The following is a 23,375-nucleotide window of genomic DNA, read 5'->3' as shown; positions in this document are numbered from 1 at the left end:
AGGAGAATAATGTACTGTTAGGTTACCCAATTTTTTGTCATTATTGTTTTTTAATTAAACAGTTTTAACAGTTTTATTGAAGTGGAATTCACCTACCACATAATTTACTCATTCAAAATGTACTACTTAATGACTTTTAGTATATTCATAGAGTTGTACAGTCATGACCACAACCAATCATGGGACGCTTACCACCCCAAATGATACCCTATGCCCATTAGTAGTCTATTTCTCTTCTGTGCCTCGAAACTAGTAATCTACTTGCTGTATCTATGGGTTTGCCTATTCTGTACGTTCTATGTACATGGAATCATTATATTTGGTCTTTTATGACTGGCATATTTTACTTTTTTTAGCATATGTTTTTAAGGTGCTTTCATGTTGGGCATATGTCAGTACTTCATTTTTAATTGCTGAATAATATTCCATTATATGGATAATAATAACACATTTTGTTTACCCATTCATCATTTGGCAGGATGTTTGAGTTGTGGGTTATTTTTCAGTTTTTTTTAACTATTACCAGTAATACTGCTAAGAACATTTGTGTACACATAAGTTTTTATTTTTCTTGGTTATATAGTGAGACTGGAATTCCTGGGTCATACAGAAGTCTTCAACAGTTGAAGAATTTCCTTGTTTAGCTCTAGACTCATCTCACAGAAGATAACTTGCTTAAAATTCAAGGAGACACAAAATGTAGCAATAACTTATGAATTCTGCTAGATTTGTTAAGTTAGATAGGAACTTGTTCCCAACGAAGTAAGTTACTACCACAAACAGATAGATTAGGAATTATGCTTTCAGATAAATGTTTCCCGTGCCCCTGTTTGGCATTTGTGCTGTACTGTAAATGACAATATAATCAGCTGAGACTTTGAAATTCTCTTTATTGGAAGAATTAGAAGAGGTAGGATTTTGGATGAACTTAAATTTTAAGTAATTTTTTAATTATACAAAATACATCCTTATTGTCAGGAAATATAGAAAGCATGGACAATACAATTTAAATACCCTGTAATCTTTCTTTTTATCCTATATGTATTACTTGTTTGTGTTTTCTTTTTCTGCATGTGTATGTGGAGAAGAAAATGGTAGCCCACTCCAGTATTCTTACCTGGAGGATCCCCATGGACAGAGGAGACTAAGTGGGCTGCAGTTCATGGGGTCGCAAAGAGTTGGGACATGACTGATTGACTGAGCATGTACATATATATATATATATATATATATATATATATACATAAATAAGAAAGTAAAATACTTTCTAAAAGGAAAATTGGGTCCACACTAGATATGCTTTTACCAAGGTGATTTTTAATAGTAATACTATTTGATTGCTTAGTGATGTGCCAAAACATTGCATGTGTTTTAATTCATTCAAGTACTATGATTTGCTGAGATATTGGTGCTGTTTAGAGATGGGAGAATTGAGGCACAGTGAAATTCAGTTACTTGCCCAGGATCAAATAGCTAGTAAATGGCATAGTTAGGAAATTTGAATGTGCTCTTATACCACTATTCTCTGTCTTTCTGTATCTGAATCTTTGTTTGCCTGTATAATTATAGTAGCTTCTGAGAAGTGTATTACTGGTTTGATGTGTAAAGACTTAATTGCATTCTTCCACTTTCTACCTCCCACCCCCCAAAAGAATTGTAACAGTGGCTTATACAAAGAAAATAGGTGTATGTCCATGGGAAGTAACTGTATCACAGAAAGTGGTATCAGGTACTTAACATAATTCTGTTGCTTTTATATTTTTCAGATAAACCACACAATCCTATGGTAAATGCTGGAGCAATTGTTGTGACTTCATTAATAAAGGTAAACTGTTGATGTTTTAATCTAGTAATATTTTTAAATACTAAGGCATAAATATGAACCTTATGTAGAATTGTGAAAAGTTTTCTTTTGGTGTTAAGTTAATCTTATGGTATAAGGTTAGAATTTTTATTTATTTCAAAATAAATGATGTAGTTTCAAGGGCAGAATTAAAAACAGATGACTCATTATAAATTCTAACACTTACTCTTGACCTGAAGATCTGGCAGAAATTCAAAAAGAAGTTTCTGTTGAACAGTAGTCACAGTTTTTCTTCTTAAAGTTTTAATATTTTTTTCTTTCTCTTTTTGGCTCTTCTAGAATGAACAGATATAAACAGAATTAACAGCATGTTACTGTTTGATGTTTGTCATCAGCATATGTAGGGACAAATGTTCTGGTACTTTGTGTTAAAGACAAAGTACATTTACCCTTGAATATTCTCAAGTCCTTGACTTTCTTGAACTGTAATCACAGTTTTCATTTGAACTTGTTTCATTTGTTTTACTTGAATCGTAAACAAGACTTATTCCAATTATTAAGTTATTTTATTTTTCCTACTCTTTGGTTTGTTTACACTGTATGTTTTCTTGTTAAGTGTCTAGTTTGCCTTAATAATTGGAAATACTAATGTTGTATTGAAATAAGTATTTGAAAATGGTTCTATTTTATGACACTGCTTAGGTTTTTAATTTCTAATTATAAGTTTCATTTATATTCAATTATGTTTCATTTGTGTTTGCAACATTTATATACTTTCTTCAGTAAATCTGTGCATATCTATTCATGGTTAAAGATAACATAGCTGTATGGCTTTGTAGATGCATTTCTGAGGATGAGATACCTTGGTTACTCAAGGAATGTTTGAATATAAGTTATACCCTTGGCCAATTAATAAAATCTCATCTAGTTTGTATGCTATAAATTCTCTTAACTCTCATGAATTTATTGTTGTTGATCATGAGGAAAAGCCTTTAAAATAGAGTAGTATCTTAAGAATGTATATGTTGTTATTTTGAAGCAAATGCTTTGTAAGTACTGGCCACTTAATCCTTGTAACTCCAGTGACATAGATATTATAGCCAAGTATTATTTTTTAATGTAAGTAATTTTAGGCTATGGAAATTTTCAGTTTGCCCGTTATAACCTCTAGTTATTTGTTGCTGTTTAATATAAGAGAAGAGTTGTCAGTTTGAGATGAAAGAAACTACTTGTTTATTATAAAAAGTTATGAGTATATGATAGGCATAGTCATGCCTTCAGGTAGCTTACAGTACAATGTGAGGTATATACCAGTAAATGGACCCTTACAATGAAATACTACAGTGAGAGAAAAGTTTCATTAATAATTGTTCAGATTTGCACATGTAACTTAAATTAGAAGTAAGGAAAATTATGATAATAAAAGGTATGCATTAGTGCTTGATGAGAAAACCACTAGAATGGTTCTAACCCTTTTTTGGGTCTTCCAGAAAAAATGTTCACATACCATGATTTTATATGAACTGTAGGGAGTTCACAAACCCTTTGAAGCTGACCCATGGATCTCAGTTTAAGAACTTTTACACTGGAGAGAGATTAACATAGCACACCAATAGTATTTTCAAGAAAGGACATATGTAAATGATTAGTAGCAGTCTTGCTTAACTGCATGCAGTTAAACATCTTTTGTTTAATGATTCATGGGCTTAATATACTACACTGAAATGCTGCATGTGAGAAATGCATGTCTGGTCATACCACATCATTACTTTATAAGTTTCACTTACCATGTTCAATCATACACCATAAATTATATATTGAGCCACATTAATATAAGTACTGAGAAACAGTTCAAAAAACACACATATACAGCATAAGTGTGGTTGTATCTAACTGTGCATTTAACTGAGTCATCTTGTCTTTACAAATTTGATCAGAAATTATAAATTTAGAAAAATTTACTGACAAAGTTGGAAATGAAGCTTTGGGGTATGTTCATATTTAAGGTCACTTTATTTGAATTTTTCTGTTTTATTTTTAGATGGTGTTTCACAAGTTTTATGTTGTGGTTTTTTTTTTGTTTTTTTTTTAATGAAGTTCATCTAAATCTTGGAGGGGTAAGCTTGACATACCTCTGTGTAAAATTGTCCCAGAATATAATACTTTTCTTGGACTCTTTAAAAAAAGAAGTCAAAATTTTTATAAACACCTGTCTGTGATCTCTGCAGATTATATGATCACATAATATTTATAAATTGGTAGTTGAAGCTGAAGTAATAAAACCATAGCTGAAGGGGTTTTCAAGCTCAGCCCTCTTACTCTATAAATAGGTAAAATGAGGAAATAGACTTGATAGGTTCTAACAGCAGTGGACTTGGCTTAAGCTAAATCTCCTGATTTTCTGTTTGCTGTTCATTCAAATTCACACTGCCATTTTTAATGTAACTGTTTGCTGTTTTCTTGATGACATCTTCGTCTTTACCTAGCATAGTTAGATTGTCTAAAAAGTTGAGAAATATTATTTTCCTTATTTCACTTATACAGAAGATACCAGTTTATTGAATTAGAAGTCAGTCTCATTTTTAGTGAGTGTGTATAGTCATTCTTTGGACATTAGTCAGTGCTTGTTATCTGTAAGGAACTAGGCCTCTTATCAAGGAGCTTACACTTTGAGTACCTGAAGTGTGGCTCTTATACCTTGGCTACTCAATGTGAATTCTGTTTTTTAACTGATGACCTTAAGGTTATTTTTTTCTTTCAAAATTCAAGACTTTATTATGATGCTATTAAAATATTTTCTTCATGTTATCCCCCTCCCCCCAAACACATAAATTAGTAGAGTCTTTAGTAAGACTCTTTATTTCATAATTTTGTAGTATTGATATTTTTTCCTTGTAGGATTGGTGGTGATCCTCAGGAAATGGGGGACGAGGCAGAGCAGATGTTCAAAAGGATTAGCAGATTGTGGAAAAAAGGAGGATTTGGACAGAAGGAACCTGTTGCATAAATTCTTAACTACTAAACTTGTAGGAAAACTCCAATATTTAAAATTTTAAACAAAGCTATATAGGTAAATACCTTCATAAAAGAAAATGTCATTTTTGTACTTAAAATGCACATAATTTAAAAAACCATGAAGGTGCTAACCTCTTTCTCTCTGTGGTAGCTGCTAAACTTAAAGGAATATTTTTTGATGCAGTTTGTTATATTTGATGATGATGATAATGTGGTTGTTTGACTTAAAGGAAACAGTAAAAATAAATTTGAAAGCACAGTTGTTCTGGATGAAACAGGAGTATCCTTACATTATTTTTTAATCTCAGTTTCAGTTTAAAGGTTAAGATCTTGTGATAATTTGAAGGCTGGGTGGGAAAATTAGGGCAATGTATTAAAATTATCACACTTCTACTTTTTTATTTTAAAGGTAAAGAGTAAATTGCATTGTCTTATATGTTTGTACCTCAGTACTACTGGTAATTTCTGGTTTTTGTCATCTGAATAACTTGATTTCTCTTCTTTTTTTTAGTCCAAAGTATTTTTGAGTTTAAATTTTTGGAGGTTTTTCCCTTTTTTTTTTTTTTTTTTAATTAATCATGCTCCATAAAAAATCAAGGCAAATGTAGTTAGTATGTATGGAGTGTTCAGTTTGGTCATGTTGACCATGACTTGTTACACGGGAGGCAGTTTGTGACTCTGGGGTGCAATGGATGATGCCTTGAACTTGGTAACAATAAGAAAGGATTGTAATTGACTTATATTTACTTCATGTTTATATCAATAGATATGCTTGGGGTTGGTAATTGGTATCAATTTCTGTTACTTTATTTTTAGGGTTAATCTATGGAAGTACTAGATTTAGAACAGTATTTTTTACGTGTAATAATCTGTATTAATCCTCCACCTATTATTTAGCTTTAAAGCATTTTCTTTGGCTAGATTAAGCTAAGTGTTTTATAAAATCATTTTTAGTTACCTCTTTTTGCCTTTTTCTTCTATGTCTTTTTTCCTTTTTGATTTAATTTTCAATTAGCTTCTATACCTCTATACTTTATGAATGAATCAAGTGACTTAGAAAATTGTGATTAATGTGTTGACTTTAAATGAGTAATATTAAATTTATTGGCACATGTCCCTATTTTTAATGATATTTCACCTGTGCTGTGATATATAGTACATGATTCAGTACATGAGTATATTGCAAAAACAGGTTGTAAAACTACTCTAATGTATTTATTTTAGTTCTTTTAATAGCCAATGTTAAAACTCTTTATCAAATTTTAATGGCCCGTGTTAATACGTCTTTATTAAATTTTTATTCATAAAAGTTTTCCTCAATGGAATGTAAATTCTTTAACTTGATAGGTACATTTATCAAAAAATTTTCAGGGTCTGATTACTAACCTTCTCAAACATAAACCACATGGCTTACATTTTAAAAGTCTTGTGGTAAATGGGTTAGATGTTTTGGTAAATGTATTTTGTCCAACGTATCTTTTTTATGTTTTCCTACTGTATATAATATAAAGATATATATCTAATAATGCTTGTACAGTGACTTAACACTGAAATAAACATATCCCTAGGCATGGGAATATTTTTCCAATATATAGAGGGGCATTGATATTAAAACTATCAGTTTCCAAGTCTGTTTCCTTTTGTGCCTTTTCTTAAAATTAATCTGTCTTTGGTCCAGTTTTCCCCATATTTTCCAAAAGAAAGGCATACTTCTCATGTCCCAAATTTTACTGTGGTGCACTGCTTCAGATTGTAAAAACTTCTTGGGCACCATCAGAAGAGAACATTTTAAAAGACTGTAGTTATGGTATTGCTGATGTGAATTACTGTAATCACTATAATGACTGGGAACAAATCTTATATACCAGGTTGTTTCCAGTGTTTGGTTTCAGCAGAAGGGAAGAGGATCTGATCAAGTTGTTAGTTAATAAGAACATTAAGTGTAGTTTTTGAAGATATATTTTACTGTGTGACCTTTGTGTGTAATGAGATAAATGTGCAAAGGATTGAGTGATACTGTTACAACAAAACCTCTCTGATTTCCATCTACTCATCTGTTGTCAGCAAGATTTCTCAACTTTTACATCTGTAAAAATTCAAAATAAGAGAATTAAACTTTTTATTCTAACAATTAAAATATCCACTGTTATATGAACTAATTAAAAATCAGTTACTATTTTAAAAATATTCTAAAGGAAATTCTAAATTTCCTTTAACTTTATATGAAAAATTTCAAATGTAACACAGAATAAACAATAGTATAACCAGCTGCCATCCACCCATTCCTGGCTTCAATTTTCATAACATTTGTTCCTTCACTGTACCCCACTACTGGAGAAATGATTTTTTTTTTTTTAAGAGTTTGTTTTGCTTTGGCGGGATGGTACAGGGGTAGGATTTACTTTAGGTTATTTGGTATGTGTATGTGTGTTTTTTTCTAACAACTGTGCAAATAAACTTTATGCTGTAAATTTTTCAAAATTAGAATGACATAATGATTACTAGATTCCATATATCCCTGGGGTATATGAAACCTTTACAAGAGATGACAGGGGCAAACACATCTTATCAACTTAAATGCTATTTCTAGGTAAATAATAAAAAGAAACATTAATCAAGTACTTTTATGATTAAATGGGGAAGTTTTGAGTAGAGATTTCTTGAGTCAACACAATCATTTAAATATTTTGCCTATTTACATAATCTGCCAGAACATTTCAGATAGTTTACCCAAAATGTTATATGATGATAGACATTGACAAATATCAGTTGCTTCTTAAAAATACCAGTTGTTTCTGAAAAATAGCATAGAAGTAAAACCTAATTGTACATTAGTTTAGTAAGCTGCAAAGTAGATCAACAACATGACTATAGTCAAGAGTTGAGACAGTTTTTGCTTGTTTTTTTTTTAAAATTAAACATGACAGCTAAACAAAGAAAGTACAGTTTAGGTCAGAGAATGAAAGTTCAATATAATTTGTTTATTTTACATTGATTAATTGTATAACCAGTAATTATCCATGTGACATCCCTATGCAAATGATGACAATTTTTTCCAAAAGAGTTGTTTTTTGTGCTTTTTCAAAGGTTGAAAAGGTTTTTGTGGTTTAAATGTTGTTACATATTTTACAGCATTAGGATCTATGGAATATTTTGACAACTGCAACAGTTCAATGAAGTTGGTAATTTCTTCTTTTAATTATTTTTCATTGAACAGCTTTGGAGTTACATTTCTACATTTTGATTTCTGGTGTATTATAAAGAAAGAAAACTTATGATATGTCAAAGGACACTTTAGAGGAAATACAAAGATAGTGATTACAGTATGGCTGTAACTATATTATCCTTAACTTGTTTAATTTGTTAATTCCTGATTTTGAAGAAATAGTGTGGTGGTCTTTCCAGCTACTGATTTGTATATGTGATTGCACATTCTTTCTCAAATAAGTTGATTTGTTAAGTTTTCAGATTATCAGCCACATCCTAATCCACTTGTATAGTGGAGAATGAACCTGGCTTTATTCAATTAAATAATACTCTGGTACTTCCCCCCATCCCCTTGTAATAAAACTTTAAATTGTATTGTTTTGGGTTTTTTGATGGCAAAGTTAAAATTTTCCAGTTTTCAAATTTTAGTTGTCAAATTACTTCATTTTAAACTTGTTTTAAAAATTAGAGATGTATTGTTTCTTTTGGGTGCATATCACCAATTAATACGTTTGATTTCAGATCTACAACTTACTGCTTTGTAAACTTCGCCGAGGTAAAATGAAACCATTTGGCTACTTGAACTGATCTACATTACATAGATTTTTCCTATTGACATTTTCAGTAGCAGCTAACTTGTCAGAAATAGAAGTGATGAAACAATACATCCTCCATTCTCTGAATTGGCCTAATGCTAAATACAAATGTAGCTAATTTTTTTAGACTATGAAATAGATTTTTTTAGTTCAAGTATTGCTATAACAAGTGAGATATTAAAGGTAGAATCTCTCTACATTAGTAAAGTGTATCCAGAATGTATACCTATACTAGCATTGTAAAAGATTAGTTTTGCAACATAACTTATTTTCTAACTCTAATACTGGCTTAAGGTTTAAGAAATACAAGTATTTCTACTTATATTTTTAAAATATAAGTAGGTTGTTCTTAATTGAAAACCATAATATATATATGCTTAATTCTTTGCTAAGGGTGAAACTTTATTTTAAGTTTTTTTTAATGTGAAATCAAATAATAACATACATTCTAGCAGATTATGGTGTTATGAAAGATAAGGGGATTTGAGGAATTTGTATTTAAAATTCTGTAACTTTGGGTTGGGAAGTTATACTTAAAATAAAGCATTCCCTTTGTAATTCAGATCCATTCTCAACATGCAGGTATTAATGTAGGGACATGTAAAAAAAGATTATATAAATATTAAATTACCTTATGAGTATATCCTAGATTTAAAAGTACTAATGCACAGTATATTAATTATAAAAGATAGCAATTTGGAATTTTAATATAATATTCACTTAAAGCTTAACTGTGATGGAGTCTATATTAACATTTATGTCTCATTTCTTTGCAGCAAGGAGTGAATAATGCTGAAAAATTTGACTATGTAAGTATAATATAGAACTCAGTTTTCATGCTACATTCTCTGTTTTGTTTTTTGATTACTAATAGTTTCTCATTTTGGTTTATAGGTAATGCAGTTTTTAAATAAGATGGCTGGTAATGAATATGTTGGATTCAGTAATGCAACGTGAGTCTGATTTTTTATTTAGGCTTTTGTGATAGGTTAGATCTCTTGAAATTTTTAAAATCTAAGCCACAGAATTTATTTTAAATACTCTTTTCTGACTTAATGTATATAATACTTCAGTGTGTTCCCTGGTAGCTCAGATGGTAAAGAATCCTCAAGAGATGCAGGTTCAATCCCTGGGTTGGGAAAATCCCCTGGAAGAGGGCATGGCAACCCATTATTCTTGGCCTGGAGAGTCCCATGGACAGAGGAGCCTGGAGGGCTACAGTCCATAGGGTTGCAAAGAGTCGGACACGGCTGAAGGAGCTTAGTACGCATACACACACACACATCAGTGAACAAATACTTATTTAGAATTTGGTCATTAGAGAGAAATGTGTGATTTCTAAATCACCTGAGGGAGAACACTTAAAGTACCTTTTACTACTTTTTATAAACTTCTTGTGAGAAAGCATGTAATTAGAAGAGACCCTAAATTTATGTCAAGTGACTGACACTTTCTCGATTTTTTCTTTGCCTATAATGCTTATCTTCCCTCTGGTAATCTCTCTGTGCCTGGCTAACTTGATTTTTGCCCCAACATTTTATTTTGAAATTTAGAAATCTATAGAAAAGTTGAAACAACAAATAATGAAAATCTGGACATCTTTCACTTATGTTTTCTGATCAGTATTTTGTCTCATTTGCTTTTTTCTCAACCTGTTTCTCTCCTTAGATGGACAATTTAAAACAAATGTGCGTCTCTTCACACACACATGTACATGTATATAAATATACATATATGTGAGGTAGTTTTTTGTCTTTTTAAAATGGAACAGTCCTCCTAACCTAGACCCTTGCTTTTTAAAATTTTATTAAATGGCTTTTTTTTTTGTCTTGTCAGTGGAACATAAATTAACTTTTTCTGTGAAGGAGGAATAGATAGTAAATATTTTGTATTTGTGGGCCATATGGTCTCTGTTGCAACTGCTCAGCTCTACTCTTTTAGTAGAAAAGCAAGCAATAAACACTGTGAGGATGTGTTTCAAAAAACCTTATTTATAAAAGCGTGGACCAGATATGGCCCATTGGCTTTCCCCATTTTGAATAGGATTGTTTCCTAGTGATTAGACAAGGCTTAAACATTTTTGGCATGAAAACTAAACTTAGGTGTTGCTTTGTATTTCATGTTGTCTGCCTTACCAACTTTTATTCATCAGCTAAGTGTCTTTCCCAGGAAGTTTTTTTATTAATCTCATCTCACCTTTCTTCTGTGCTCTCATATTACCATATTTTATTGAACTTATTCTACAATTCTGTCTCTTTTTGCCTCATCATTGCCATTAGACTTTGACCTCCTTAATTCCTACATAGAGTGTCTTCCAAATCATTTCTGTATTCCTGTTATCTAGTGGATAGTAAGTACCTGATACAATGTTTGATGCACAGAACTATGTGTTAGGCACTGTGATCATTCCTTAATATAGTTAGTTGCCAAGTATGGCAAGTTGACAGGTTTATTTCCAAGAACTTTGTCATATCCAGCATTGTTTTTCTGACCATGGAAATATTCAGATATGCAGTTAGAAGGAGCTGTCCACCCCTGATCAGTAAAAAGAATGTCGTATATAGTTGCTCTTTAAGCAGCAGCCTTCTGAACTCTTTGAGGTTGAGCTCTCAAATGTACCATAGATAACTGTAGTACTTCCCAAACTGCTCTTTTCTCTAGGGATCCCCATGTCAGTTGATATTGTCATCCTTTCTGTAGACTGTGCTAGAAATCTAGGATTTGTATCAGACTTTACCCTGTTTTTCCTCTTCCCATTAGGTTGGAAGATTGCCCAAGTGCTTTTATATTTGATCATACCTCTCCTTCCATTCCTGTCATCACTGCCTAGTTAAGACCTCTTGTAGCTCTCATTAACACTAGTCTCCTAATAAATCATTCATCCTTTCTTTTTCTCCTTTCCCAAACTGATGGCAGAATTATCCTTCTAAAATGTAGACCTGATAAGGTAACTTGAAAGCGTTCAAGCTTTCATTTTGTAGGCAATCAGGAGCCATTGCACTTTTTTAGCATTTATCAGTCTTGATATTAAAAGATGCTTACGCCTTGGAAGGAAAGTTATGACCAACCTAGACAGCATATTCAAAAGCAGAGACATTACTTTGTCAACAAAGGTCCGTCTAGTCAAGGCCATGGTTTTTCCAGTGGTCATGTATGGATGTGAGAGTTGGACTATAAAGAAAGCTGAGCACTGAAGAATTGATGCTTTTGAACTGTGGTATTGGAGAACACTCTGAGAATCCCTTGGACTGCAAGGAAATCCAACCAGTCCATCCTAAAGGAGATCAGTAAAGCTGAACCTCCAATACTTTGGCCACCTCATGCGAAGAGTTGACTCATTGGAAAAGACTCTGATGCTGGGAGGGATTGGAGGCAGGAGGAGAAGGGGATGACAGAGGATGAGATGGTTGGATGGCATCACTGACTCAATGGACATGGGTTTGGGTGGACTCTAGGAGTTGGTGATGGACAGGGAGGCCTGGCGTGCTACTGTTCATGGGGTTGCAAAGAGTCAGACACGACTGAGCAACTGAACTGAACTGAATCTTGATAATTTGGTTTTAGTTTCCTTTGTTGGTTTGGTATTTTTCCACTCTTTTCCATGAAACTGTTTCCCAGACACATCAGAATATTTGCATCCTTCAATGAAGTCTTGTCTTTTATAACTTTGTTCATACTGTATTATTTGCTACTGCCCAGACTCCCCAGAAATTTGTTAATCCAGCAAATGCTGTTAGGCCCATTTCATGTGTCTTAGTTAAATTTCCATAGATTCCCTCAGTTGAAATTGACTACTGTTCTTTTAGGGAAGCCAGAAGATACTAAGGGTAAATTTTAATAATTGAATATTTGGTAATTTAAAAATTAGCTTCTTAAGTCACAAAATATGAAGACTAGAAAGGGCCTAGTTCATTTCAGTTCTTTTACAGCTGGGAAAATTAATGCAGAAAGAATTATTACTTAAATGACATGCCCAAGGCCACATAGCTGACCTGTTGACAGAACCGGGACTAGAACCCAGCAGCCTTGACTCTTTCTAAGGGTCAGTGTTCTTTATACTGCACTTTGCTATTCAGATTAACCTACAGAACAATCATGCTTTTACAGAGGGTATATAAATAGAGCAAATGTGTTTTTTTTTCTTCTAGGTTTCAGTCTGAAAGAGAAAGTGGAGATCGAAATTTTGCAATAGGATATTACTTAAAGGAAAAAAAGGTTTTTGAATTTTGCTTCTTTTTCACATTATTCCTTCATTTAATAAAATATAGAGAGATATATACTAAAAACAATAGCTTTTAAATAACTACCTATAACTAACATGCAGTTTTTGCAAAACACTCTTCAATTAATACTATCAAAGTATTAATATTATTCAAGCAGGTTGTATTTGGTAGCATTCAAATATTTGCCTAGTTACATTAATGCAGATTTTGCATAAGGATTGGTCTATTTTTCAAAAGTATAACCCTTGACTATTGTCGGTTATACTTGATTTTTAAATTTTAAGTGTCTGGTCCAGTAATTTGGTTCATGAATAATGAATCAATTTATTATTGTCAGTTAAACTAGTATCTTGAAATATATATGTGATATTACTTTGATTTATTCTTCATTATTTCGTGTTTGCACTCTTTTATAGATTGTGTCCTATTTTGTTCTCAGAGTGAAATGTGTGTATATTTTAAATTTAATCTCCATGTATCTTCTTTGTGTGCATTTTTTTCCTGTGTGCCTGTGTTTCCAATTGCCCATTTATTTTTTCAGTGTTTCCCAGAAGGCACAGACATGGTTGGTATATTGGACTTCTATTTCCAGGTAACTTACTTTAACTGTATGAACTATGTATATAAATGGATATGTATATACCCACTATGTATATATGTATATAACTGTGTATATATGTATATAATGTGTCACATTTTTTAGAATAGAAATGCCTCTGAAATCTTGGCTCTAGGCCAAGAGAAAGTCATTTCCCATTAACTTTAGGGGAAAAGTCCTTGTTAAATGCAGTCTTATGCCTGTAATATCTTAGAATGTAACAGGGAAATGTTTTTTTCTATAAAAACATTATATCTAAGGAGTATGAAAACTAATGTACAGCTCCAGCAATTGCTTCTCTTTATTATAAACTAAGCACTGTTTTCTTAGTTTAAAATTTTTCTTTGAAAGAGTTACTTGTTTATTTATCAAAAAGTTCACATTCAGCATTCTAAAGTGGCATATTCTGTTTGTTTAGTTCATTTCTACAGTGTCACATAGTGGATTTTCTAATAAGTTAAAGTAGCTTTCCATATTCATGGCGGAGAAGACCATTTACGTATCTTCCGTGGTATAGAATTGAAGTTAAGATAGTCATCCTTAGAAGAAGAAATCCTTTTCCTCCTGTCATGTTTTCAGTTCATTCTTACAGATTTAATACCATTGGTGCTTCTATACTTGATCTTAGCCAAGAAGTGATCCATTGGTGCTTCTAATGAGTTTGTAGTGTACTTAGTAGCTACATAGTAACTAATTATTGTTAATTTCTGTGTCACCTAACGTTTGCCTGGCTTTACTTTTTAAGCTTCTTTAATTTTAACCTTTTAGTAATCTTAAAAAACAAGTAAGGAAAGTTGATAATGAAGTAGATCTTGATAGAAATCCAAGTCTCAGCTTGTCACCTGCCCAGTGTGAAGAACTATGACTTGGGAATCCAGACTGTCAACAGAAAATCAAAATCTAACCTGGCCACTTTTTAGCCATGTGACTTGGTTTCAGCTGCTGAACCCTGACTTCATTATCTGTGGCATAAGCCTGATCTAATTTCCTGCATTACATGGATGAGTTTGTAAGATGTATATGAAGCTTCTTTGCGGCTATAACATGTTATATTAAGTTCAGTGTCATATTTATCCAATGGCCCTTATTTTTTCCCTAGCCTGTATGGATTTCTTCCATATGTTAAAGTTTCTTTTCCTTTGGTACACATATTTGACTGTTACAGCTTAGGTACTAGTAATCTACTATGAAATTTCATGCTTAAGGGCAGAAATCAGGAGACAGCCGTGGAAAATTTAATTGCTCTTTGGGAGAAGGACTGCATCTAACTGAACATCTGTCAGGGTACCAGGAGAGTACTCTTAAATTGGGTTTTGTCGAATTGGAAGTATCACCTTATGACAAACAAAATTTCCATTAATACTAATTATAAATTAGGAATTGGTCATTGAGTTCAAATATTTTTTCTTTTAGAAAGCTTTTCATAATTAAATCACCTTTACTATACGTCTTTGCTGTGTGGGTCTGTGTTATAGGTAGATTCAGTAGTTTTAGAGAAATAGAGAAGGGGTTTTAATATAATGAGGCAAAAGTAAAAACCAGTCAAAAAGTGGCCCCTAATCAGTTCTCTGATTCATTGCAGTTAATTAGTTTCCCTTATTGCTATTTCCAAACCCTTTTGTGCCTCTGATAGATCTTGAATTATGAGTAAAGAATATTGTAAGTTGAGAACTCAGTCTTTTCTTCTTCCTATCTTCTCTTTCTCTTCCACTTTCACCTCAGTTTTGGTTGCTGTTAATGAAATTAAAGCAGCATTTATTAATTGTTTTAGTTTTATGGGTAAATTTGGATTTGGTTTGGTAAACTATTTCCATTATTTTGATTGTATTGGAATGCAAAAATTTTACCCTACAGTGTGCTTGGACTTTGCTTTTTTAATTCATTATACCATATCCAGGAATCATAGTCAATATCAAATGGCTATTTGAATGTTAATAAGCAGTGTAAAAGCAACAAATTTGGTTTAGGCACACAGAGCATTCAGGCTAGAACTTAGATTTTTTCCTGTAGTCCTTTGTGTGTTGCCATATAAGGATACTGAGCTTTATTATAGGCAAGATGTCAGATATTTTTTTCCTTAAAGTAGCAATTTTTCATGTAGATGCTAAGTATCATAATACCTATGTATGTTGCTTTATTTTAAAAATAGGTCATCCCTCTTTTTTCCCTGTTGAGTTAAAAATAATTATGTTTATATATCCTACAGAAAGCATTAATATTTAAGCAAGCTTGAATATCACACATGAGGCAATTTACAGTTCTTGGTGCTAAAGGTCTAGCTCTTCCTATCCTAGCTCTGCCATTGAAAGACTGAATTAACTGGTGAATTAGGAGAAACGTTAAAGGGGCTGGGACATTGTTCAAATTTAAATCTTTGTGTAATGACATCAGATTATCCCTTTGGAAAAAAGATTTCAGATCTCTATGAAATACTAGATAAAATCGATTGTCTTAGAGGTCAACTGTACTAAAATAATGTGAGTCTAAATTTTTAGAATTTAATTTTTTCTTCCTTTTAGCTGTGCTCCATCGAAGTAACTTGTGAGTCAGCTAGTGTGATGGCAGCAACACTGGCTAATGGTGGCTTCTGCCCAATCACTGGTGAAAGAGTACTGAGTCCTGAAGCAGTTCGAAATACACTCAGTTTGATGCATTCCTGTGGCATGTATGATTTCTCAGGGCAGTTTGCTTTCCATGTAAGTAATTGTTTGATCTTAATTTCTCTGGCAGGAAACTAGTCTGGACTAGCTTCTTTTTAAGATGCAGTTTGAACTTTGCCTCTAGAGCTGTCCATTAATTTTTGAGAGAGAGGCTTGTTCTCAAGGTTAATTTGTTACGGAATTAGTAAGAAATAGAGTTAAGCAGTCTATGACATGTTCTTAAGAACTTGAAGTTTAATCTATAGGTCCTTTTCACTTTTATTTTAAGGCATTTCACTGTAGAAGCTTAGTACAGACTTTACTTTTAGTTACTAGTATTTAATATTGTGTGATTAGGTACCTCAGGAATTCTTTAAGTTCAGAAAGAGTGCATGCATAACTGTGGTGTTCAGCATCTTTGTTTACAACCATAGCTGTTTTAAAGGATTTAAAGTGTATTCAAGTTAAAACTTAAAAATACATTCCTTTGAGCTCTGTTGTGCATTTGCCACTTGTGAAATGTTAGAGACTTCTCTTATTTCATTCTATATCAAGTTGTAATGCCCTAAAATTTTATTTTGAAAATGTTAAACATAGAAAAATTGGTGCATTATCATATGATACCACTTTTGTATAGAATCTTAAAAAAAAAAAAGATACAAATGAAATTGTATACAGAATAGAGAAACAGCCGCACAGACACAAGGACCTGTTTACTGTATAGTACAGAGAACTATACTCAATATTTTATAATAACATATAGGGGAAAAGAATCAGAAATATATACACACAGACACATACAGTAAGTCCCTTACATATGAACAAGTTCTGTTCCAAGAGCAAATTTGTGAGTGCAACAGAGATAGTGTAGGTACCCAAGTAACACATTTGGCTATATAGTACTGTACTATAATAGGTTTATAATATTTCTCATACAAATAATACATAAAAAACAGTAAAACATTTTTAATCTTACAGCACAATACTTTAAAGTGTAGTAGTACAGTACAACAGCTGGCATAAAGGGGCTGGCGTAGAGTGAACAGGCAAGAAGAGTTACTGATTGGAGGGGTGGGGAAATGGTAGAGCTGAAAGATCACTGGCAGTAGGAGATAGAGGGCAGACTATGGTTTCACTCAAGTTTGACGTTGGTGACACTGGTTCTGCCTCCTTGCTGGAATCAAATGCACATTCACGTCTTGGAAAGCTTGGAACTTGAAGGTTTGTATGTAGGGGCCTTACTATATGTATATCTTAAACAATTTGTTGTATACCTGAAACTAACACAACATTATAAATTAACTGTTCTTTAATAAAAAATAAATGTACCTGGCATTCAACTTCAGTAATTATCATGAGCAGTCTTATTTCATCTTTTATTACACCTACTTCCCCTACCCTTTTATAGTTAAGTATGTAATTCTAAATGATAAGGACTCTAAAAAGTCCACAGCCACATTATTACCTATAAAAACCTAAAAAGGATTTTGACCTTTAATATCATCAAGATATTTAGTCAATAATAGAAAAGAATATGAGAAAGAATATGTATATTTATAATTGAATCACTTCGCTGTACAGCAGAAAATAACAACATTGTAAATCAACTGTACTAAAAGTTTAGTCAATGTTCAGATCATCTGGATGATCTTAAAAATCATTATTCCATAGTTTATTTCACTTGAATGCAAATAAGGGCTATCCATACATTGTGATTGTTGTGTCTCTATTATTTTTTTAAAAAATCTATACTCTCCCCTTTAACCTACCTCTGTTTTCTTATTTTTAAATGAAAAAAAAAACTGGATCATTTTTCATGTAGTTTGTCAGAGTATTGGAGGGGTGGGGAAATGGTAGAACAACTCTCCCATTGTTCCTGGTATTTGCTGTAAATTAGTAGGTTCTCTTCAGGTAATTATTTTGTTTTGCTACTTTTGTGCAAGATTACTTCTAGTAAGAGGTCTGAATTGTTAATAAACCATTAGTAAAACACTGTCCTGATGACAGTAATTTTGTCTTTTATCATAGTTGGTGTCAAATTTTACATAATGTAAACTTAAATGTTTTGAAGAGGATTAATTTAAATGAGTACCATCTTATCTCTATTCTTTAGAATTTCTCTGCCAGTATACCACAGAGAATCATCTTGGAAGAGATAATTTCTCCTTGTTTTTGTAACTGTCTTTTCATTTACTAGATTACAAACGTATTGGTAAATATTAGGTTGGTACAAATGTAATTGTGGTTTTGGACCCTGAATTTTAAATCATTATAATTAGGCTCAAACACATCTTTATTAATCAAAGTAGGAACCATTACAATCAACACATTTTTTGCCAATGAAAAATAAATTTATTCCTGTAGTGTAAAAATCCATGCTTTGGGATTTGATAAACATTTGGAGAGCATTTTCTGCTTCCTGCTGGTTGTGGAAGTGTTTTCCCTGCAAAAAGTTAATGAGATGCTTGAAGAAGTGGTAGTCTTATTGGCGAGGGTCAGGTGAATATGGCAGATGAGGCGAGATTTCGTAACCCATTTCGTTCAAATTTGAAGGCTTGGTTGTACAACATACCGTCAGGCATTGTCATAGAGGAGAATTGGGCCCTTTCTGTTGACCAATGCTGGCTGCAGGCATTGCAGTTTTCAGTGCTTCTCATCCATTTACTGAGTATACTTCTCAGTTATATTGATTTCACCAGGGTTCAGAAAGTTGTAGTGGATCAGACCTGCACGAGACCACCAAACAGTGACCATGACCTTTTTGTGGTGCAAGGTTGGCTTTGGGAAGTGTTTTGGAGCTTCTTCTCAGTCCAACCACTGAGCTGGTTGTCGCAAGTTGTTATATACAATCCACTTTTCGTTTCATGTCAAAATCCGATCAATAAATGATTCACTGTTGTTGCATAGAATGAGAAGATGACACTTCAAAGATTTTTTTGATTTTTGATCAGTTCATGAGGCACCCACTTAAGAAACTTTTTTCACCTTTCCAATTTGCTTCAAATGCCGAATTCCATAGAATGGTCAATGTTGAGTTCTTGGGCAACTTCTCGTGTAGCAATGAGGATCAGCTTTGATGATTGCTCTCAGTTCAGTTGTGTCCGACTCTTTGCGACCCCATAGACTGCAGCATGCCATGCCTTCCTGTCCATCATGAACTCGCAAAGTTTACCCAAACTCATGTCCATTGAGTTGGTAATGCCATCCAACCATCTCATCCTCTGTCGTCCCCTTCTGTTCCCGCCTTCAATCTTTCCCAGCATCAGGGTCTTTTCAAATGAGTCAGCTCTTTGCATCAGGTGGCTGAAGTATTGGAGTTTCAGCTCCAACATCAGTCCTTCCAGTGAACACTCAGGACTGATTTCCTTTAGGATGGACTAGTTAGATCTCCTTGCAGTCCAAGGGACTCTCAAGAGTCTTCTCCAAAACACAGTTCAAAAGCATCAATTCTTCAACACTCAGCTTTCCTTATAGTCCAACTGTCACATTCCATACATGACTACTGGAAAAACCATAGCCTTGACCGACAGACCTTTGTTGGCAAAGTAATGTCTCTGCTTTTTAGTATGCTGTCTAGATTGCTCATAACTTTTCTTCCAAGGAGTAAGCATCTTTTAATTTCATGGTTGCAGTCACCACCTGCAGTGATTTCGGAGCCCAAAAAAATAAATTTCCACTGTTTGCCCATCTATTTGCCATGAAGTGATGGGACCGGATGTCATGAACTTAGTTTTCTGAATGTTGAGCTTTAAACCAACTTTTTCACTCTCCTCTTTCACTTTCATCAAGAGGCTCTCTAGTTCTTCACTTTCTGCCATAAGGGTGGTGTCATCTTCATATCTGAGGTTATTGATATTTCTCCCAGCAATCTTGATTCCAGCTTATGCTTCATCCAACCCAGCGTTTCTCGTGATGTACTCTACATATAAGTTAAATAAGCAGGGTGACAATATACAGCCTTGACGTACTCCTTTTCCTGTTTGGAATTGAGAGAGATTTAAGGAACTAGATCTGATAGAGTGCCTGATGAACTATGGATGGAGGTTCTTGACATTATATAGGAGACAGGGATCAAGACCATCCCCAAGAAAAAGAAATGCAAAAAAGCAAAATGGCTGTCTGAGGAGGCCTTATAAATAGCTGTGAAAAGAAAAGAAGCGAAAAGCAAAGGAGAAAAGGAAAGATATACACATTTGAATGCAGAGTTCCAAAGAATAGCAAGGAGAGAGAGGTAAGAAAGCCTTCCTCAGTGATCAGTACAAAGGAAAACAATAGAATGGGAAAGAGTAGAGATCTCTTCAAGAAAATTAGAGATACCAAAGGAACATTTCATGCAAAGATGGGCTCAATAAAGAGCAGAAATGGTATGGACCTAACAGGAGAAGAAGATGTTAAGAAGAGGTGGTGAGAAAAGACAGAACTGTACAAAAAAGATCTTCATGACCCAGATAATTATGATGGTGTGATCACTGACCTACAGCCAGACATCCTGGAATGCAAAGTCAAATTGGCCTTAGGAAGCATCACTTCCAACAAAGCTAATAGAGGTGATGGAATTCTAGTCAAGCTATTTCAAATCCTAAAAGAAGATGCTATGAAAGTGCTGCTCTCAATATGCCAACAAATCTGGAAAACTCAGCAGTAGCCACAGGACTGGAAAAGGGCTGTTTCCATTCTAATCCCTAAAAAGGCAATGCCAAAGAATGCTCAAAGTACCACACAGTTGCACTCATCTCACGCTTGTAAAGTAATGCTGAAAATTCTCCAAGCCAGGCTTCAATAGTACGTGAACTGTGAACTTGCAGATGTTCAAGGTGGTTTTAGAAAAGGCAGAGGAACCAGAGATCAAATTGCCAACATCAGCTGGATCATCGAAAAAGCAAGAAAGTTCCTAGAAAAACATCTACTTCTGCTTTATTGACTATGCCAAAGCCTTTGACTGTGTGGATCACAATAAACTGTGGGAAATTCTTCAAGAGATGCGAATACCAGACTACCTGACCTGCCTCTTGAGAAATCTGTATGCAGGTCAGCAAGCACCAGTTAGAACTGGACATGGAACAACAGACTGGTTCCAAATAGGAAAAGGAGTAAGTCAAGGCTGTATATTGTCATCCTGCTCTCAGTTGGTCATTGTCTATTTTTGATGGCCAACTACTGTGCTCCTTATCCTCAAGGCTCTCATCTCCTTTGCAGAACTGCCTAAACCACCACTGTACTATACGTTCATTAGCAGTTCCTGGGCCAAATGTGTTGTTAGTGTTGTGTGTTGTCTCCATTGATTTACAACCCATTTTGAACTCGGATAAGAAAATCACTGAAATTTGCTTTTTGTCTAACATGATTTCTTCCCCTGTCTAAAATAAACAGCAAGTAATAAGTCACTGGGGCTTCCCCAGTGATTCAGTGATAAAGAATTTGCCTGCCATACAGGAGCCACAGGAAATGTGTGTGTTCGATACCTGGGTTGGGAAGATCCCTTGGAAGAGCGCATGGCAATCCACTCCAATATTCCTGCCTGAAGAATTCCATGTACAGAGGAGCCTGGTGGTTCCTGCAGTCCCTGGGGTTGCAAAGAGTCGGACATGACTGAAATGACTTGGCACACATGCATGCTATAAGTCATTAACAAAAAGAAAAAAACATAAAGCAAGAAATGTGCATTAAAATGATGTACAGCATTACCACACTTAAGAGTGTGTTCCAATATCAAATGGCAGAGTTCAGCAATGCAAAACTGCAATTACTTTTGCACCAATCTAATACTTATCTATGTTTTAATGTTGGAATGCTACTATATGAAAATACACTGTAATATTTTAACCAGTTCCCTTATTGTTGGATATAACTTTTCTTATTTTAAAATGTTAACATAAGTGTCTATTTTTTCAAACTATTTTCAGGTTGGTCTTCCTGCAAAATCTGGAGTTGCTGGAGGCATTCTTTTAGTTGTCCCCAATGTCATGGGCATGATGTGCTGGTCTCCTCCTCTGGACAAGATGGGCAACAGTGTTAAGGGAATTCACTTCTGTCATGTAAGCATATTTTCTTAATGAAAATAATGATCATATAAGTTGAGCCATCTGGTGGTTCTACTTTATTACTCATTTTCATAGTTTGACTGTTTGCATTCTCACTGCCAGTCTGTCAGTTACTCAATAGCCATGTTAGTGTTTGCAAAGGAGCTTTAAATTGCCTCTACCAGACAGCTCCCATATAATCATCCTCACAAATTACAAATTTGTTTGATGCTTAAGTTTTAATTTCATGGTTGTAATTAGTTTTCAGTTTCTAAAAGATCAGCAAAAGACATTAAACTTGGAGAAGTCATTTAAACCTCACCATAAGTGAAAGATTGAGTCTTTTTTTTTTTTTTTTTTAAAGGAAATAAGTACTGCAATTTAAAATTACTACTACTGTTAACTAGTTCAGTATCTTTATCTTCTGGTTTTATTTACATTTACTAATTCCTAGAGTCTGCACTGAGTATCGTAATTTTTTCTGCAGATCTTCCCTTTTAAAATACCAGTTGATTTTTCAGTTTTTTTAATATTTTACAAAAACTAGAGAATGACATTGGATTCCTTATAGATTAAAATACATTGTAACCATAGTATTTCTTTACATTTTTGTGGTGCTGTAGTTACTTGATAGAATAATTACTTCATGTGGCCTATTATTATAATGCCCATTTTACAGAAAATGAAAGTTACACATTTTGAGTGCCTGAGCCTTAAGATTATGGTAGTAAATTTTCAAATACCTGTAGTCCATGTCTTCTCGTTTTGACTTCGGTCTTCTTGATACATTATGCATCTTTATTAACATGCAGTGGTACTTTCTTTGAGATAGTAGTTAAGTTGAACAGTATTAGTGAAATTTGTTAAAATATGGAAAAACAATAGCCATTGACTAAGCCAGTTTCTTATAATACCTGTTTTGTTTAATTACAGGATCTTGTTTCTCTGTGTAATTTCCATAACTATGATAATTTGAGACACTTTGCTAAAAAACTTGATCCTCGAAGAGAAGGTGGTGATCAGAGGGTAAGCAGAATTCTTATTTAGGTTATTATGTAACTTTTTTTGAGAGTGAAAATGAGGTTCACCAGTTTAAATAAAACTTACTTAATTGTTAGTGGCCTCATATTTTCACTAATAACAAATGAGTAATGTTAAATTGTTGATGTTATCATCCTGGACATACATACTATATATTACTGTTTTATTTAAATTGAAACTGGTTAGCCTAGGAGCAGAGTTTCCTCCCCATTTTTCTGCTGTTTTAGCAGTA

At 33.5% G+C, this 23,375-nt stretch overlaps 1 protein-coding gene across 3 annotated transcripts in view; it reads left to right on the top strand.

Annotated features, from left to right (window-relative positions):
• GLS (glutaminase) overlaps positions 1–23,375 on the top strand; it is an 88,273-nt gene that overhangs the window by 29,487 nt on the left and 35,411 nt on the right. For all 3 annotated transcript variants that reach the window (XM_070388996.1, XM_070389004.1, XM_070389013.1), the window contains exons 7-14: positions 1,767–1,825; positions 9,399–9,431; positions 9,517–9,575; positions 12,771–12,837; positions 13,387–13,437; positions 15,963–16,139; positions 21,986–22,117; positions 23,036–23,128. In XM_070388996.1, the coding sequence (XP_070245097.1) occupies positions 1,767–1,825; positions 9,399–9,431; positions 9,517–9,575; positions 12,771–12,837; positions 13,387–13,437; positions 15,963–16,139; positions 21,986–22,117; positions 23,036–23,128 (671 nt within the window). The remainder of the gene's footprint in view (positions 1–1,766; positions 1,826–9,398; positions 9,432–9,516; positions 9,576–12,770; positions 12,838–13,386; positions 13,438–15,962; positions 16,140–21,985; positions 22,118–23,035; positions 23,129–23,375) is intronic.

Source organism: Bos mutus, chromosome 2 (genome assembly GCF_027580195.1).
Source record: "Bos mutus isolate GX-2022 chromosome 2, NWIPB_WYAK_1.1, whole genome shotgun sequence".
Classification (NCBI taxonomy): Eukaryota; Metazoa; Chordata; class Mammalia; order Artiodactyla; family Bovidae; genus Bos; species Bos mutus.
This window is presented reverse-complemented; position numbering and strand designations above follow the sequence as displayed.